This window comes from Hypanus sabinus, chromosome 5 (genome assembly GCF_030144855.1).
Source record: "Hypanus sabinus isolate sHypSab1 chromosome 5, sHypSab1.hap1, whole genome shotgun sequence".
NCBI lineage: Eukaryota > Metazoa > Chordata > Chondrichthyes > Myliobatiformes > Dasyatidae > Hypanus > Hypanus sabinus.
Genome location: NC_082710.1, coordinates 153,316,120 through 153,336,222, shown reverse-complemented (window position 1 = coordinate 153,336,222; position 20,103 = coordinate 153,316,120). Strand labels below are relative to the sequence as shown.

The 20,103-nt window shown below is 41.6% G+C and overlaps 1 protein-coding gene across 1 annotated transcript; it reads right to left on the bottom strand.

Annotated features, from left to right (window-relative positions):
- Positions 1-833: 833 nt before the first annotated feature.
- Positions 834-12,317, bottom strand: LOC132394467 (beta-2-microglobulin-like). Its single transcript, XM_059970662.1, has 4 exons — positions 12,157-12,317; positions 4,116-4,394; positions 1,715-1,737; positions 834-1,628 (listed from the first exon to the last, which is right to left on the bottom strand). Exons 1-3 carry the CDS (start codon positions 12,206-12,208, stop codon positions 1,730-1,732), a joined length of 339 nt encoding a protein of 112 aa, XP_059826645.1. The 5' UTR covers positions 12,209-12,317; the 3' UTR covers positions 834-1,628; positions 1,715-1,729.
- Between the last annotated feature and the right edge of the window lie 7,786 nt (positions 12,318-20,103).

The following is a 20,103-nucleotide window of genomic DNA, read 5'->3' as shown; positions in this document are numbered from 1 at the left end:
CACATTTATGCCAACCATCAAGCATCCACACTCTCTCCGGGAAAATGTGCGAACGACACATATCAACACACAAAGTCAATCAACCCCAGGTCACTTGATGACCTGAATGTCCTTTTCTCCTAATGACAACCTTAATCACTCCCCCTGTATGGCAGCACTGTACAACAATGGATTTTTTTTGTCATGTTTTCTTTCTCGTCTTAATTTATATTCTTCTTGTCAATGTCTCTAATGCTATGTGCCTGTGACCCTGCTGCAAATTTTTCATAGCAGCTGTGCAGATGACAATAAATCTGACACCATTGTATGGAAATTTCAAAGCCCCCTTTCCTCAAAAGCTACCTAACCCGCCTAATGTCACCTCACATGGCAAACTTCCTTCCGGTGCTCTGCCCACTTTTCTTTCTTCCATGGGCTTCTATCCTCTCCCATCAGAGAACCCTTTCTCTAGCCCTGTATCTCTTTCACCAATCAACTTCCTAGCTCTTTACTTCACCCCTCCCGGTTTCACCTATCACCTTCTGTTTCTTCCTCTCCTTCCCCCACCTTCAAACTCTGACTTATCTTTTTTTCTCTCCAGTGCTGATGAACGATCTCAGCCCAAAACATCAACTATACCCTTTTCCATAGATGCTGTTTGACCTGCTGAGCTCCTCCAGCATTTAGTGTGTGTTGCTTGGACTTCCAACATCTGCAGATTTCCTCGTTTGTAACTGCTTCAGAAATTGAAAACACTATGTAAGTGGAAGTTGCTGTATTTTTGTATTGTTGATACCAACACTGACATTGATTGGTTCATTGTTCTAAGAGTCACAAATGAGAAAACAAGGAGATAAGGTAAAATGTATTTTATTCATTGTTACACATTGAATCCTTAACAATAAATTCCCTCCACAAATCTAATGTAATGATTTGAAAAAATCCCCCCCCCACAAACCCTAGCATTTTATGCAATGATTTAAAAATCCCCCCCCCCACAAATCTGAGCATTTTATGCAATGATTTAAAAAAAAGCAATTTGTGACATTTCTGCATTCCCCTTGCTTAAATCAGTAACAAAACCCAACAGCTAGAAATGGAATTCAGTCCTGCAAGTCACCAAGGTGGAATGGGAACGGTAAGAAAGATGCACAACTAGGGTTGGCCAAAGGTGTTCCAAAAGCAGCATCATACCTGGATTCCAAGCTGAAAAGGTTGGGGTGGGCTGGCACAGGTTAGAGTTGCTGTGCGCAAATGAGTACAACAGTCTATAGGATGGGGATCAATGCGTCAAGTACTACTGAAGGAGGTTGGGGGGGGGGGGGAGGAGGATGAAGAATATTTCTAGGTGCTTCTATAAGCCATGACTTACAGGCCAGTTCTCTGCAGCAAATGGAAAGGAAATTTAATTTCAAATTAACTATTGAAATAACCTTATTAATTTCAGTGAGCAGTAGTCAGAAACAAAAAGAGCAAATTTTAATTCCAAGGATATATGCTTCCAAAGCAAATCATTTGGCATATATTTTCAAAAATGAGATTATGGGATTATCCTTTGAGCTTCAGCAACCCGATCAAAACATGCAATCATGTTGAAAAGATGGAATTTTGGTATTGTCAATTCACTCTTGTCGGGCTGGTGTTCATGGCTGCAAAACAAAAGAGAGTGAGGAAGTTGAACATTAGGCCAGAATACTATCATCAGTAAAAACAAAAAGTGTCAGAGTTTGCTTACCTGTGGTGCAACAGCCTAGGAGTCTGTAAGTGAAAGCAGGGGGATAAAAAAAAAACATGATTAGTGAACAGAAGAGATGAGACCCACACATAGATATTAGTGGACAAGTGACCAAAGTCTGTTGAAGTTTCCATACACCATCATGTCAACTGCAAGATCCACTGCTAATGGAGCCACAATCAACCAAATCTTACGTGAGTCCACAACTTGAGTATGTCCACAGTGGAAGGATGATCTGGGAACAATGGATCTAAAGTCACCTCTTCCTCTCACCATCATCAAGTTATGTCTTAAATTATTCACACAGTACACTTCAAAGTACAATTTTTGGTATATAAAACTATGAGAGGCATCTACTAGGCAGATAGAATCCTCTTCCCTGTCTGGAAATGTCAAATATACTGCTTGTCCTCTCTGCTTGTGTGGTCTTTCATTGATCATGGCTATTGAATTTATTGAGTAGGTCTGCAAGAAAATGAATCTGAGGGTTGTATATAGTGACATACCTGTACTTTAATAATGAATTTACTTTGAACTTTGAGGTGAAATTAGTTAAGATTCCTGAGATTGTTGGCATGGACATGGTGAGACGAAGAGCCGGCTCCTGTGTTGAAGTGCTCTATTTGCTGATTGCTGACAATTAGCTAAGTCAGAGAGGTTTTGAAAAACACGCTCAGGGCTTGTATCGAGAAAATTTTTGCACTGATACAGAATCCTACAGCCTGATTTCAGGGTCTAACATAGCTCCTTTATAAGACACTCAGCCAAGTCACAGGTTAAGGTTTGAGGCTCATTTCAGACACATGACCACAGAAACTACACTGACATTTCATACAGTCAAGCTGAATCACAGGTTTGGATTGTGGACGGGGCCTTAAATCCACTTCCCATCATAAAAATTTTTGTAGCTTCATTAAAAAAAATGTTTCCTCAGGGCATCTTGGCCACCCTCTGCATTGCCTTGTTAACATCTCATTTGAATTTGCTTTATTTTAGGGGAGAAAAATGGTCAGTTTATGTTAATTATAGGTACTTTACATGACTGAACTTTACGCCAGACACGTACAAAGGTTTGTAATTACATGGTACCTGGAAATGAAGTTTAAGCAGGAATTCAGGTGATTATATAAAGATTAAACGATACCTTGGAAGTTTCCAGAGTAGAATCTAATTAACGTTTGATATTAGGTGGAGAAGAACTTGATTAGAGCTTAATTGTGCAGATTGGAATAAAGAATGTATACATACATACAGTTCAGCTGCAATAATCTGCTATTTTCATTAGATTAGGCAGTAGGTTTATTATCGATCTCATCAATGATGCTACTTGCACTCCCTTAAAACTTACTAGTATCCCAGTTCCTTGGGATCCTTTAGAATTCACTGGTGCCCTGGGCCTCATGTTCCTGTTGCACTTACTATGTTCACTGAAAACATATTGCAATACCATGTAACATACAAAAAAAAAGTGAACTTAAACTGCTTTGTGAATACGCCAATTTTCAATTGTCAAGAAAATCTGGCAGTCCAGCACCACCAAAGTCCTGAGTGTGTCAGATAATTAGAGACTTATAACGGATTCCAATTAATTGGGGCCATCAGTTATTCGGGACTGCAGCTTATTTGGGACAACTCTTAGAACAAAATCAGATCAAGAAAATTGCTGGTAGTCCCCTGTCACTTAATTGGGACAGGAAACTGTTACAGAACAGTTTCTAACTAACATCAGTGACATGCATGTCATGTGGCCTTTAGACACCATACGGTAGTTTTTAAATATCATCAGTTGCATGAGTTTGTGTTCAAAATGCAGTGATTTTTGTCACTGATAGCTGGTGAGTAATAAGCAGTAAGACAATTCAGAACCGTTTTGCTCACTGCAGTTTCAAGCATTCAGGCTTGAAAACACCAGAAATCACTGGGAGTGAAAATCAATCGGTTTCACTACTTTAACAAGTTCGAAACAACTAAGAATTTGAAGGTATTGACAATCATCTTGAATGTTACAATGACAATGAAGATTTGGAGGATGCCATCCTCGAAAGCATTGCCTGAAGGCATCCATTATCTATACCAACAGTCTGCACTGATTTTGTTCATGTACAGTCAATCAAAACAATATGTACCATACACTAGATTCACAATAACTATTAGGAACTAATACAGAGTTTTATAGTAGTTTTGGAAGTGGTCTAATTTGTTCTGTATTTCATTTAAATACATAATTTGTTACTCAGTTAAATGGTAATTTGGCTTTTTTAAGTATCTTATTAACTATTTCCATGAAACTTCAGCTAATTGGGGCAACAGCTTAATTGGGCCAGAACGTACTGGCCCCAAAGTCTCCCAAGTAACGGGGATCCATTGTATATGATTGATGAGGATTGCATGATTTACTCACCCAGTTTAACAACTTTGGTAACTCCATTGTGCACCACCCTGCAGGTATAAACCACTCCATCCCTGGGGGTGAACTTAACATATTTGGTCAACTTGAATTTCCAGTTTGGGTCAAAGCTGAGGTCAAATTGCTCAGTGTTTGGTATCTCAACACCATCCTGCAGCAAATCCAGCTTGATGTTGGGTGGGCTGAATTCTCTAGCATGACAAAGAAGAACATTGCTTTCACCTTTCGAGACGGGTTTGTAGGTGTAGACGTTGACCTGCGGTGGACTTACATCTGCAGATACACAGGAGAGTCACAGTGAGTGCATGTAATAAAAGTCATTTCAAATTCAGGTATCATTATGAGTCTCCTACACTGAGAATCCCATCACAAGCTTGCCCCTAGAACATAGACTAGTGTAGCACAGAACAGGCTTTTCAGCTATGTCTGGCCAACTATTATGCCAGTCTAACTAATGCATCTGTCTGCATATGCTCTGTACACCTCCATTCTCTGCCTGTTCATGGGTCTGACTAAATTTCTTTTAAACATTGCTGAACCTATTCCAGCATTGAGTTCCAGGCACGCACCACTCTCTGCTTTAAGAAAACTTGCATTGAATGTCTCCGTTAAACTTCCCCCACCTCACCTTGAACCTGTGCCCTCTGGTACTTGACAATTCCCCTAGGAAAATGATTCTACCTGTCCTGTGTTCCTGCTCATGAGGCAGTCCATCTGGGTGCTTCCCCTATATCTCATTTATGTATGAAAAACATTTCCCATAATCACCGTGCATTCTAACTCCTCTTCCCTAATCACGTGTCCAATATTGGAGACGTGATTAGGGAAGAGGAGTTAGAATGCACGGTAATTATGGGAAAGATTGAAGGGATGAAAGAAAGAAGACAAAGACAAACGATGATGGAGACAGCAGCCAGAGAACTGGAAATGAATACCAACAAACTGATCCACATGACCCGAAACAGGAGCATGTGGGCCACGGCAGTCCAAAGCTCAAACTGGCCACAGCACCTGACGATGATGATGATGATGATGATGATGATGAAGAAGAAGAACAGGTATCACTGGCAACACCCACTTTTTCCCCCAGATAAAATGATATTCTTTTAGAATCATTTTAGTCTTTTTTTTTTAAAAGGCACTCCCACAGTGCTGCTGGAGCAGACATTTCAGGATTTAGACTCATAATGAAAGCTAGCCAATATATTTCTTAGTTTGGCTGATGTATGACAAGTCAGGAATCTATTGGTAATGCTTTACCCCTGTCACTGTTGTCCTTCCTTGTTAACAGATATCACTGGTAATCATTATGCAGTCATTATGCTTCCAACCTCTTCACACCCTAGTCAGAGAAATTAAAACATCCCCCAACCCCTCCAACATCTAACTGACCAGTGTCCAAATTTAATACATCATCTACCACCACACGTATTTCATCCCCTCGTGCGGATTCCTGTCTCCTCGATGAATCCCATGGCCCAAACTCTTCCAACTGCCCTTCACACTACATCGTTCCACCATGAACCACGAACTACATGAAATGCAGCACTCACCCTCTCACCCCTTTCCTTCTCACCAACTTGTGTACCAAAGTCTCCTTCCAAGTGAAGCTGATGTCTACCTGCACCCTTTAACATGGTATGGACCATGCTAAATTGATCAGTCAATCATGGATAAAGACCTCTCCTCCACTGAGCACATCTACATGGAGTGCTGTAGCAGTAAAGTAGCGTCCATCATCAGGGAACCATGCCACGCAGGTCATGCTCTCTTCTTGCTGCTGCCACCAGGAAGTAGGTACAGGGGCCTCAGGACTCACACCAGCAGGTTCCGTATCAGTTATTACCCCTCAACCTCTAGGCTTTTGAACCAGTGGGGATAACTTCACTCATCCCATCACTGAACTGTTCCCACAACCTATGCACTCACTTTCAAGGGCACTTCATCTCACTTTCTTGATGTTTATTGCTTATTTTTTATCCTTCCAATTTGCAGAGTTTGTTTTTTACACATTGGTCGGGTAGATTCTATTACACCGATTCTATTATGGTTCTTGTATCTACTGAATATGCCTACAAGAAAACAAATCTCAGGGTTGTATATTGTGACATGTATGTACTTTGATAATAAATTTACTTTGGAACTTGAACAAAATGGTTTCCTCAACAACAACCACTGCAGATTGAGTGGCCATTTTGCAGAACCCCTCTGTTCAGTTCACAACAATAACCTGCAACTTCCTGCATTCTGTAAATCTCCACAGCATTCTCACTCTGACTCATATCAGATTTCATCTGAATAGGTTATTCAATGTCAAATTCAACAATCTCAGACAGCCAGCTTTTCCAGTTGTATTAGACATGGTCAATTTCAATGGAAGCAGGGACTGCTTGGTAGATTGGGCTGTATCTGTGAGGAAGGAGGTATGGTTGGTGTTTCAGGTCTATGACTCCTCATGATGTTGATGTGGACCAATATGTTTCCTTCCCTTTGTAATGAGGCCTGATCTGGATGTTTCTGACAGTTTCTGTTTATATTTCAGATTTCCAGTATCTGCATTTTTTCACTTTTCGTTCCTTGACAGTATTCTTCTCTTTGGGCTCTCCAAATAGATTCTCTTATTTTGGATTTCCAGTAGATGTTCCGTTTGGTATTGCACATTTCACAATGAAGAGTTTGTCTTTATTTCTTTTCTCAACACCTTCTCCATTTTCACCTCTTCCTGTCAAATCAACATCCTTCTATCGTCTGCCAGTCTACTCCAACCTGTGGCACCCAGTTACAATGGATCCTTATACAGTGATTGGGGTGGTGGTCTTCCATCTGCCCCACTGTTAACGAATTTTCCCCAATTCAACTTATCCACCTGAAACTTAACCCTGTTTCTCACTTTACAGATGCCACCTGACCCACTAACTGTTCCTAATGTTTTCTGGTTTTGATTTAAATCACTGAAAGGGAACTATTTAGGCCAGAACACTGGGTGATGAGAGATTACTTTATCATACACTCACCTGACTTACTATCCTCAGACACCTTACATACTGCAGGTGCACTTGCTAAACAGAAAGTGGTAGTTTAATGTTGCTCATGACTGTCTTCTCAAGATGGTGGTGGGGGCGGAGGGTAACAAAAATCTGATTTATAGAACAACCACCCTTACCCCACACACATACTCAATTCCAAGAATCAACAAATCAAAACCTTACAACTACAGTAAAGCGTAAATAATTTGCTATTTAGAAAATCAAACATTTCAAAATCTGGTTCGCTTAGTAACACATTTCACTTTCCACTCTCCGGCACCCAGTTCCTGTGATCTTTTTCTCCCCCAACTATTGCAGCCCGAGTTCCTGCACTCTCTTTAAGCTTAACTGGGAAACCTAGTATGATACTATGTAATCTCTTTTCTAAAAAAGTAAATTAAATGTACATTGAGGTATTAATTAAAAGAATATTCAAAAGTCCAGAAAGTCTAATGGTCCAACATGAGTAATATTCAGAGTTTTATCAGAATATTTATTCACTGTGCCAAGATCCTCACTCTCCCACTTAATGGAGTTGTTTGTATATTAGTCAGGGTCTGTCAGCCATGGAAGAGCCACACAAAAATCAAAAAATATTGTAAAGTCTTGTAAAAACAGCAGATCAGGAGATACAAAAAAAGGAGTCGCTATGGAAAGAAAGATGAATTTAAAATCTTAAACTGAGATCTAAACAAGGCAGCCACGTTTGAAGTTGTGATGAATGAGCATCACAAAGGCACACAAGATTACACACTGTAATCTGCCCCTACCGTGCAAATGTGTGGTGGAACTGATGGGCATCCAAAATTGATTACCATAAAAATCAGTAGAGGAATGGGATTGCTCTATGAGCTAGGACAGACTTGACAGGCAGAATAGCCAACTGATATGTTAGAAGGAAATAGGGAAATACAGATATTATATGAACCCCTTGTTTATCAGTGTCAGATCATGGCACTGGAATCTGTTCACACTGCATTAAAGACACAATAATGTACATACACTGTGTGTGTGTGTGTGTGTGTGTGTGTGTGTGTGTGTGTGTGTGTGTGTGTGTGTGTGTGTGTGTATGTGTGTGCGTGCGTGCGTGTGTGTATATAGAGACACATACACATACACACACAGTTAAAGTCAGTTTGCAAAAGGAATCTGTTTTAGGGATGGTTTCTTCATGACACTTAAGTGCGGAAATGCATCAAAAATGTTTGCTGAGTATTGCACAAACACCCACAGCCAAACAGTGGAGAGTGATTGTGATACACTGCTGCCTGATACAGTCCAAGGTTCAGTTAACTGGAACCTTGATAAGGACTTAACCTATGAGGGAACTCTTTCAGAGAAAGGGCGGTGGGACACTGGAACTACTTGAGAGCCTTCAAAAAGAGAAAAAGACAATACAGAGACTGCAGAGCTTTTAGTAAGAGTGAAAAGTGGCTTTGAAGTTAATAGAGAGGAACTAAATGTGATGCACACCATTCAGCCCCTCCAGTCTGTTCTTCCATTCAATGACATTGTATTTGGTCTTCTATCTCAACACCATCTTCTTAGACTAACCCCATATCTCACCATTCCCTCAGTTCACCAGAATCTAGCAACCTGTTTTGAATGTAACCAATGACTAAGCCTCTATAGCTCTCGGGCAGAGATTTTCAAAGGCACACCATCCGTGTGAAGGTAATTCTCATGCACTCATGTAACTACACATTAGTTTGGAGAACGTGACTCTAGGTCTAGACTCTTTAGCTAGTATAAACATCCTCCTGACATAAACTCTCAAGCCTTTTAAGCATGTTTCATACTTATAAAGCTTTGAGCACACAATTACATCTCAAATTACAGACCTTGCCACCACAGTAACCAGTGTAGTGAATTGTTATTATACCTCAATATGTCCCTCCATAGCAAGCACATCTTTCTTTATGAAAGACACCAGAAGTTCCATTTATTTCTATTATTCCCTATGTGTTAGCCAAATAGTGGGGTCACACTTGCTATACTCCAGTCTGCAAGGTCCATTTCAGCATCTACAGATATTCGGAAGATGATAACCAGACTATCCATTTTCTCCATCACCATCCCTTCAGAGGTCTGGTATGTAGACCATGGGATCTTTGGAACTTATCTACTTTCAGGATCTATTTTTTAGTACTATCCCTTTTACTCATATTTCTTTCTTTTACTTTCTTGCAACTGACCTCCTTATCTCCCTTATTTGATTCTATGTTGCATCTTCCTTTGCTAACAGATTCCACCATATACTGACTGCCCTTTGTCACCTCCACCTCCCAGTTTACCTACACTTTCCCCCTCCCAACTAACTTCAACTCCCAGTCAAACCTTCGTCAGAGGGATCCACCTATCTCTTGTTAGCTCTCACCCCACTTTTTCATACTATCTCCCCTCTGCTCCTAGTCCGGATGAAGAGTCTTCCACCAAAACACCAGCTGCCTATTTCCCCCCACAGAATCTGCCTGATCCGTTAAGTTCCTTCAGCAGCTCAATTTTTGCTACAAATTCTCCCAGCTCTCACTGTGCTCCACACATGCCCAAGCTAGTTTTCTTTTTTACACAACTATATAAGCTTTTACAGGACGTTACCCTCTGTGCCTTTCTTTACCAATTTCTAGATAAACTTTTTTTGAATTCTAAAAGATTCTCAATCTTCAAGTTTGCCAACACAGAGATGAATCTCAAGCTTGTATATAGTATACATACTTTGATGATAAATGTACTTTGAACTTTCAGAATCAGGTTTATAATCACTGACTTATACTGTGTATTGTGAAATTTGCACTACAATGCAAAGACATCAAATATTTACATAAATTACTAATAATTATGCTGTTTATCCCATAATCAATGATTGGTCCACTTCTCTGGTTGGTTCTATCTGCCTTAAAGAAATGTTTTACAAGTTAGTCCTGATGAAGGGTCTCGGCCCAAAATGTCGACTGTACTACTTCCTATAGAAGCTGCCTGGCCTGCTGAGTTCCACCAGCATTTTGTGTGTGTTGCTTGAATTTCCAGCATCTGCAGATTTCCTTGTGTTTGTATTTTACAAGTGATGTACTTTTGTTTTAAATACAAGCCATGGCTCATTTGAAGTCATATCCTCTAACTGAGTTTCCCTATTAATTCTGACCAACCTGCCCCTCATAATTTTACATTTGATTTTATTTACATATAGAAACCCTGGTTTCAGTTTGAATCATACCACTTTCTAATTGTATGTAGTATTGCAGTTAAGGTTTGTCCTTTACCAGCATTTAATTAACCCTTTCTTGTTGCACAGTACTGATTACAAAATGATTTCCCTTACTGGTTCCCAAACATACCCAGTCCTCTACAGTTCAAAAATTCATCCTCTTCCCAAGGGCAACAGAGCCAACAGGGAGAGAGGAGTTCCATCAGACATTAGATTAATTGGAAGCTCGCTCTGTGAGGGGAAGGACATGGAACATTAAGGTTAATGGGGCCTTTCAGAGGGAGGACATGTTGCTTTGGACGACACCTCTTTCAAATGCAATGCGCATGGGCATAGAGTCTAATATGATTGGGTAAGGGCTTTTCAAGATGAAGGGGGCATAGGACATTAATGGGAACACATTCAGAGGGGGGCAGAGGGTAGTAATGGTGTGTCTTTCCAGAGCCGCAGTGTGCTAATGGGGCATGTATTCTGAGAGTTAAAGACATGGGTTTCTGGATTAATGGCTGTCTCTTTCAGAAATAAGTGACATGGACAGCAGAGGGATTGGGAAGTGCAGTGCCAGAAATAGGGCACTAAGGTTGATGGGTAATTTGGGGAACTTACAGAGACAGTGCGGAAGCCCACTGCATCTGATAGAAGAAACAAGAGACTATTCAGCCCTTTGAATTTACTTTCCCTCTCAACACTATTCATCCACATTCAGTTCTATGCTACAGCTTTTTCCGCCGAATCCCCCTAGCCCCAGAAACAATTTCCAACTCCAGGGTTTTGTGGGTCTCACTTAGAAATGGGGCACAGAGAACTGGGTTAACTGACAGGCTGTCAAGAAGAAAACATCAGCCGGACATTCAGGATAATGGGAGGGATTCTTTCCAAACAGGTGGAAGGCATGGGGCTAATGGCCAGAGGCAGTATTCTCACCCAAAGAGAACATGAAGTTTTAAGGTGATGGCAGGGCATGTGACACCGGAACAGGGATTCTTCCCCTCAAAAAAGGAGGAGAGGGGGAAAGGGAGGGGGAGCGAGGAGGAGAGGGGAATGGTACTATGGAAAGGTGTTTCTTTTTTTCCTTTTTCAATCCTTTTATTAATATCAACATGATAAGACTAGTACATAGATAATGGGATTACAAACTTACAAAATTAAAATGAACATAAAAGAATACACAAGCAATAAGTACAATATAATTAAATATATAGAATATGGAAAGGTGTTTCTCTAGAGGTGGAATTGAGCATTACACCCAGTGGGAAAGATTGCTTTCCAGAGGACGGTGGGGGCATTGGGTGTAATGGAAGGTCTCCTTTCGAGAGAGTCATGGGGCAATAGGACTAATGGGTAAATCTTTCAGAGAGCAGAGAGGGGACGTGGATGTAACAGGTTAGGTGGAGTACTCTCTGAGCGAAGATTAATAGTGCCCAGAGACAGGTCTTGGGGCATTAGCGTAAATGGGGAGTTCGCCTTTGATACGAAGACTTATGGAATCGGGACCTAGGGTATTCTTTCAGTCACTGCGGTCAAATAGGATCCGAGAATTTTCCCAACCCTGCCTGCTCCCGACACACCCAAAACGACAAATTTACTTACAGTGCTGGAGTAGGTCAATAGGTCAGGCAGCATCTAAGTAGAGGAATAAGTTAACGTTTCGGGCTGAGATCCTTCATCAATCCCGACCCGAAAGATAGACTGTTTATTCCTTTACAGAGAGGCTGGCTGACCTGCTGAGTTCTTCCAGACACTTAGTGTATGTTCCTCAATATTGCTAGCAGGTACAAAATTCCGTGTTTATAAGTTTACTTACTCGCCGCACACATCAACCCAAGCGAGAACAGGATCAGAACACGCAGCATCATTTTCGGACACACGGCTCACACCAGGCACTTGAAAGAAATTTGTCTCTTCGTCTCCTCAACTGAGCACCCGCGCTTGCACCGAGACACTATGCGTTACCAACCGGCCGCCCAGTACCAATAAGAAAGCGGCACTCCGCCCTTTCGCCTCGGCACAACCAATGGTAGTATTTAGAAAATACGCATCATCAGTCTCCGGGTAAAAGATCGCGGTGGAGTTTGCAGATCGGGAAACCAGGGCGAATCGTTCAGATCGGCGATCTCTTAAAAAAACTTAAGGGGGAAAAGAGGGCAGTCCCGATTTCCTGTGTCACAGCATTGACAAATCTACTTCAGATGCAGTATGAAACATCACAAGCAAAACATTAGCATGTTTTGCTGGAATTTCATAAATCATGTGATTTTGGAATAATTATTTTGAGGCAGTTGGATTCTGGCCAATTTTAATGTTTTCATAGGTCGATGAGCTTATTCAGTATACCCGTTTCTCGTCAGAGCTTAGTTACAGCTTATCCATTTAAAATGCCTCAGATCATACCACAATAATGCTAAGAATTTAACTAGGTAGTTACCATTTTGCAGTCTCCTGTGACAATAAACTTGAAATGTACAAATGTACTGTAAATGTACAAATGGCATGAATATTGGATTTTTGCAGTCGCACATAAGTTGACATGAACTTAAACTAACATGCTTTCTATGTAACTTACACGATAAAATAAACATCATAAACATAACGATATTAATGCAAGTCGAGAGAGAGAGAGCCACTGCTGCAAAATGGACATGATTATAGAAAGATTAATACAGAAACGAAATATAATTCAGATTATCCAGAAATGTAAGGATAAATGGACTTTTTGTCGTATTGTGTATACTTGTAAAATTTGTTTTGTTGCGAATGCTGCTTACATGATGCTATTTACCTGTAATACTGTTACAAATAAGCTTTTTCTTGCACTTGTGTATATATGTACTTGCGCATATGAAAATAAACTCGAATTATACATCAGATTAGACATTTATGTTATAAACTCACTTAGCTATCCTTTTGCAATGGCTCGGGTTACCAAACTATGATGCTAAAAAAAATCTCAGCTCGGGTTTATCCTTTGGCAGTGGCTCTGGTTACCCAATATTAATTTTAAAAACTGCTCTAAACATGTCTTGTTTTGCATTTCTTCTTACAGGGAACACAGGGTTTGCAGAGCTGGGGGGTTGGTATCCGATGAGTCACGCAGCGTGTTACTGACACAAGTCGCCGCCCTCCTGTCCAACTGCGCAAACGCGCGCGTAATCGGTTTTTACCAGTTTCACGAGTCGCTTACAGAGAAGTCTGGCGGATTCCCGGAATTGCCGATTCGGGCTCCAGTCCAGATGACTTTGCTCCTACACCCTGAACCGGACATAGCCCTCTCGTTACGAAGTGCTCGATTGGCCTGCGCTGTCAATTCTGGTCTTACTGTAGGAGCACCTGAAACTTCGGCAACTCCTGGAACAGTACTTCATTGACGAAATCCTGAAAAATCTGAACCCATTTAGTGTTATAAACAACAAAACAAATGTGAAACTGAATCTACCTGCGACAGAATCTGCAGCCCCAAAGTCAATTTACAGTGTGATTGAAGCTGCACATATTGTTAATTGCTTCAATGTGAAGCCCAAATGTGTCGGTCTTTTTATTTGCAATTTTCAACGCTCAGAATTTAAAGAATATTGGAGACTCAATAACAATATTGTTTCTACAGCAGCAGTTTCAAAATTGTGAAGTAGGGGAGGAAACTGAATCCAGGGGATTTCCAGAACCAAAAACAAAATCTCCTAAAATTCCTAAGCCGTGTCTTCGGAGAGATAAACACAATTAATATTGCAGATCGAAGTATTTTAAAAGTCGGGGAATTTATGGTTCTGGATCACGTTCAATTTTTTTGGCAAATTGCACACTTGAAGTTGTACTAGACGCTGGTGAGGTCGCACTTGGAATATTGTGTTCAGTTTTGGTTCCCCATAATAGAAAATATGCCATTAAGCTGGAAAAAGTGCAGAGGAGAATTACCAGGGTGCTGCTGGGACTTCGGAGACTGAGTTATGGAGTTAGGTTGAGCAGATAGGGACCTTTCACACTGGAGCATATGAGACTTTGGGTGATCTTATTTAAAAGCATGAAGTACACAGATAGGGTCAATCCATATAGGATCCACTTCCATACTGTATGACTATGACTCTAAGTAATACTTTATTTCTTTTCTCCCCCCCCCCCTCAATTTCTGGTATGTGTTTTGTGCTCTCTGTTGAGAAGACGACTTAGACAGTTTAAGATTTCTCACTTCCTTGTACTCTTTTTGAAGGAGATGAGAAATTGCTTCAGGAGTGGACAATCCAGCCCTCTATAAGCCTGCTTCCCCATTTATTAAGGCCAGCAGAGATCTGGAGCAGATCACCCATATTGAATGACAGGACAGGCTTAAGAGGGTGTGCCCTATACTGCTGCTATTTTCTTATGTTCCAGATCATGACTCTAGTTCAGTAGTATGTCCCAGCATGAACCCTGAAGGGTCCATTTCTGTGCTGTAGTACCCTATCACTCTATGGATGTACATTTGTTCCGACGAACAGCAGAATAAATTTCTCTCCCTCTCTCCACTTTTAATAATTGTTCTTCCTTGTCAGCTTTGTGTATATTTTGCTGCTGTTCCTTACATCATTGTGGAGTTGTAGTTACCATAGCCGGAGAGTTTTGCATATTTTCTGACTTATGGAGTTATAGCAAAGTACAGCACAGAAGCAGGCCCTTTAGTTCATCTAGATTGTCCCATACCATTTAAACTGCCTAGTCCTATTGACCTGTACCAGGACCACGGCCATCCATACCTCTACTATCCATGTACCTATCCAAACTTCCTTTAACGTTGAAATCACACTTACATGCACTACTTGTGCTGGCAGCTTGTTCCGCACTCACAACCTTCAGCGTGAAGAAGCCTCCTCTCATGTTCCCCTTAAACACTTCACCTTTCACTCTTAGTCCATCATTTTTCATTGTAATCCCACCCAACCTCAGTGGAAAAGGCTCCTTGTATTTACCCTATCTATACCCCTCGTACTTTTGTATACCTCTATCAAATTTGCTCTGTCTTCTACACTCTGGGGATTAATGCCCTAACCTATTCAATCTGTACTTATTACTCAGGTCCTTCAGTCCCTGCAGTAATTCTTCTGTACTCTCTCAGCCTTATTTACATCCTCTAGGTATTGCACACAATACTCCAAATTAGGCCTCACTAATGTCATATACAATTTCAACATAACATCCCATCTCCTGTACACTACACTTTGGCATATGAAGGCCAATGTGTCTTTATGACATTTTCAACGAACGATGGACCTATATTCCCAGATCCTTTTGTTCTATCTCATTCAGTGCCTTACTGCTCACCATGTAAGACCTGTCCTGGTTGGTCCTACCGAAGTGCAACACCTCACACTTGTCTGCATTAAATTCCATCCGCCATTTTCAGTCCATTGTTCCAGATGGTCCTGATCCTGTTGTGAGCTCCAATAGTCCTCCTCATAACATTGGTGTCATCTGCAAATTTGCTAATCCAGTTAACCACATTATCATCCAGATCATTGATAAAGACGACTGTCAGGAATGGGGACAGGATTGGACCTGAATGCAGGACGCAGGCACTGAAGTACTAGGGGTAGGACAGGATGGGGATGCCATGGCAATGCAAGGGGTACTGCAGGCAGGGCTGGATCCTAGAGGTCCAGCAAGGCAGGGCAGGATCCCAGAGTTCAGGCAAGGCAGGAGGATCCCAAAGTTCAGGCAGACAGAAGAGCCCCTTGGGGCAGGCACATAACCCCTGGACTGGGCCACCTCCCAGGCAGGAGCACAGAGGCCCAGGCAAAGAGCAGAACACCTGGGCAGGTGCAGGCACAACCCATAGGGAGCAAGGGGTGGAAAGGGTCTGAGTCCTCAGGGCAGGCCACATGGATCCTGGGCAGGGCCACCTCCCAGATAAAGACACAGAGGCCTGGGCAAGGCACAGACACCTGGGCAGGTGCAGGGCACAACCCCATCTGAGGGGTAGGAAGGGGACCAAGTCCCTCCACCAGGCAACAGTAAACAGCCTGGCTTCCCCAACAGAGGAAAGGGACAGAACCACCCAAGGGGTAACAGCAACAGCCTAGCTTACCCAACAGAGGCAAGGGAACAGAAGGGAGTTGGGTCCAGGGTGAGCAGCAGGACAACCAGGATACACCAGTAAATAGGGAGAAGCAAGCAGATAGCACAACAGCACAGGCAAGGCAAATACAGTGGAACAGCAGGACCAGCACACACAAGAGAAGCAGGAAAACAAGACAAACCTGGACAGAACCAATACAGAGCAGGTCAGAAACCAGGCCAGGTAAACAGGGTACAGAGCAGGGCAGAACCAGATTTAGAGCAGACAGAACAAGACAACCCCCCAACTTGGCTCAGTCCCCGAGCCCCTTATAAACACCTGCCCCTAATAGGTGACAGGTGTACCTCCTTAAGCCAAGATGATCCAATGGCTCTAGGTGACAGAAGGGTTGGCTGCAAGGCCCGGAGTCCGGAGTCCGCAGACTGGAGCAAGACCCTGAAGGTGGGCTCCGGACTGGACCCTAACAATGACAAACAATAACAGACCCAGCAGTCACAGGCACTCCACTAGTCAGAGTCCTCCAGTAAAAGATTCAGCCATCCACTATCACTCTCTGGTTTCACCCACAAAACCAATGTCTGATCCAATTTACTAACTCATATAACTATATAACAATTACAGCACGGAAACAGGCCATCTCGGCCCTTCTAGTCTGTGCTGAATGCTTACTCTCACCTAGTCCCACTCAATGCCATCTTCAATGTCTCATCTTCAATGCCAATCAACTGAAACTTACTGACCAACCTCCCATGTAGAACATGTCAAATGCCTTGCTAAATTCAATGTAGTCAATATCTATTGCCTTGCCTTCATCAACTTTCCTGGTAACTTCCATGAAAAACTCTGTAAGTCTGTTACCACCTGCCACTCTCAAAGCCATGCTGACTATCCCTGATCAGTCGCCATCTATCTAAATACTCATAAATCCAGTCCCAAATACCTTTCAAAAACTTTCCTACTATGATGTTAGATTCACCAGCCTATAATTTCCTGGTTTAGTTTTAGGACCTTTTATAGTGGAACAACATTAGCAATTCTCCAGTCCTCTGGTACCTCACCTGTCACTAAGGATGATTTAAATCTCTGCTAGGACCCCTGCAATTTCTGCACTTGCAGGGTCCGAAGGAATGCCTTGTCATGTCCTGAGTATTTATCTACCCTAATTTGCCTCAAAACAGCAAACACATCCTCCTCTATCATCTGTGTAGGGTCCACGAAGTTGATGCTGCTTTGCCTCACTTTTACAGACTCTGTGATCGTCTCCTGAATAGATAAAGATGCAAAAAAAAATATCTGAAATCTCCCTTATCTCTTTTGGCTTGAACATGGATTATCACTCTGATCTTTCAGAGGACCACTTTTTTCCCCTTTCAATTCTATTGGACTTAATATATCTGTAGAACCTCGTAGGACTTTCCTTCACTTTGTCTGCTAGGGCAATTTTATGCCTTCTTTTAAACCTCCTAATTTCTTTCTTAAGTGTTCTCTTGCATTTCATATACCCCATAAGTACCTCATTTGTTCCTACCTGCCTATACCTGCTACGCATCTCCCATTCTTCAGTACCAGGGCTTCAATATCTCTTGAAAACTAAGGATCCCTAAACCCATTACCTTCGTCATCATCAGGTCGCATCTGGAATTTCCAGTTGGCAGACTATTTCGCTCCACGCTGCTCTGTCCCAACACTTGTCCACAACATCCCTAGTCTTGTCCAGCTTGGTCTAATTCTTTATGTTATTCAGCCACGTTGTTCTTTGCCTTCCTCTTCATTTCTTTCCCTCCACTTTTCCATATAGCAAACCCGACAAGATGTTATCTCTCTGCGTAACATGTCCACAATAAGCAACTTTTAACTTCATAATCTTCTCCAGCAATGTCCGTGGTCTATCAACTTTGGACAAAACACTCTCATTTGAAACTTTCTCTACCCAGCTGATCTTCAAGATTCATCAATAGCACCACATTTCAAAAGTTATTAGTTTCACGTCATCCTTCTTCAGGGTCCATGTTTCTGATCCATACATCAGCAGTGACCATACATAACACTCGAGGAAGTGGATCCTACTTTGGATGTCTACTTTCTGATTGCATAGTAGATCTTTTATCTTCATGAACTGGGCCTTAGCCATACCCATTCTCCTTCTGATCTCAACTTCACATCTCCCGTCATCTGTCAGACAGCTGCCAAGATATTTAAACTTTCGCACCTGTTCAATGTCTTGTCCATTCACTTGTAACGAAACCATCATGAATGAGTCTTTAGTGCTTATTTTGCTTACCACCATCGGTTTTGTTTTCTTAGGGTTGATTTTTAGTCCTGTAGTCAGGGCTTTTCTCATTCACCTTCTTCAGCATAATTTGCAGTTTGCATTCGCTGTCAGCTAACAATGCGGTGTCGCCCGCATACCTGATGTTCTCCACCTTCCAGCCTCTAATTGGAATACCTGTCTCCTGATGGTCGCATCCCCGAAAAATCCATTCTCCGTAGACGTTGAACAAATCCGGCGAGCCAACACAGCCTTGCCTTACGCCTGGTTTAATACATGCCCATGGTGATAGGTCATTTTCTACTCTGACCACCGCTTTCTGTTTCCAATACAAGTTCCTTATTATCTGCACATTCTCCCATCCCAGATCATACTTGTTCAGTACCCCTATTACTTTCTCGTGTCTTACTTTATCAAAAGCCTTTTCACAGTCAATAAAGCATAAGTAGCTGGTCTTTTGTGCCTCAATGCATCTCTCCATGAGGTTTCTCATCACAAATAATCCTTCCTTTGTTCCTGAGCCATTACAAAATCCAAACTGCGTTTCTCCAATTTCATCGCTGACTGTACCTTTCATTCTGCCAAACACTATTTTGAACAGTAGCTTGACACAGTCAGACATTATGCTTATCATCCTGTGTTCGTTATATTTCATTGTCCTCGGATTTTTTGGTAAGGTGATAAATACCAATTTGAGAAAGTCCTCCGGAAGATTTCCTGTCATATAACTGTTGTTTAATATCGCTAAAATGTTTGTTTTTCCATTCTGACCAAGTGATTTCAGAATTTCATGGTAATCTTATCTTCACCAGCAACCTTTCTGACTTTTAGACTCCGAATCGCACTTTCCATCTCTGATGTCAATATTTTCGGTTGATTAATCATTTCATTAAATTCTGGTAAATCCTTAATCCTGTTATCTTCAAATAATTCCTAGATGTACTCAACCCATCTGTCCATGATTTCTTCTTTTTCATAGCATGGATTACCACTACCGTCTTCAATACACCCAGTTGATGGCATGGTCCTCTTTAATTTTGTCATATCCTTTACCTCTATAATCATGACTTCGTTCATACTGCTCAATTTCTTTGCACTGTTCATTCATCCAATTCTCTTTTGCTTCCTTGCATTTTCTTTGAATCAAGCAGTGTAGGGCTTTGTATCATTCATTATCCCAATGTTTTACCTTTATTCTTTCTTCAGTTAACTTTCTCAGCTCATCGGTGAACCAAGGGTTATGCCTCTTGCTCTTTTTCCGATAACCCAAAGTCTTTTCCGCAACTTATGTCACTGTTGTTTTAAACTCTTCCCAGATGTTCTCCATTGCCATGTTGTGTTATCTTTACTTTTTCTGACAGGCACATACAAGCTTTGTCCTCACAGAATTTGTTTTGAAGGCCAAATACACTTTTATCAGAAAACTATTCAGATCCTTT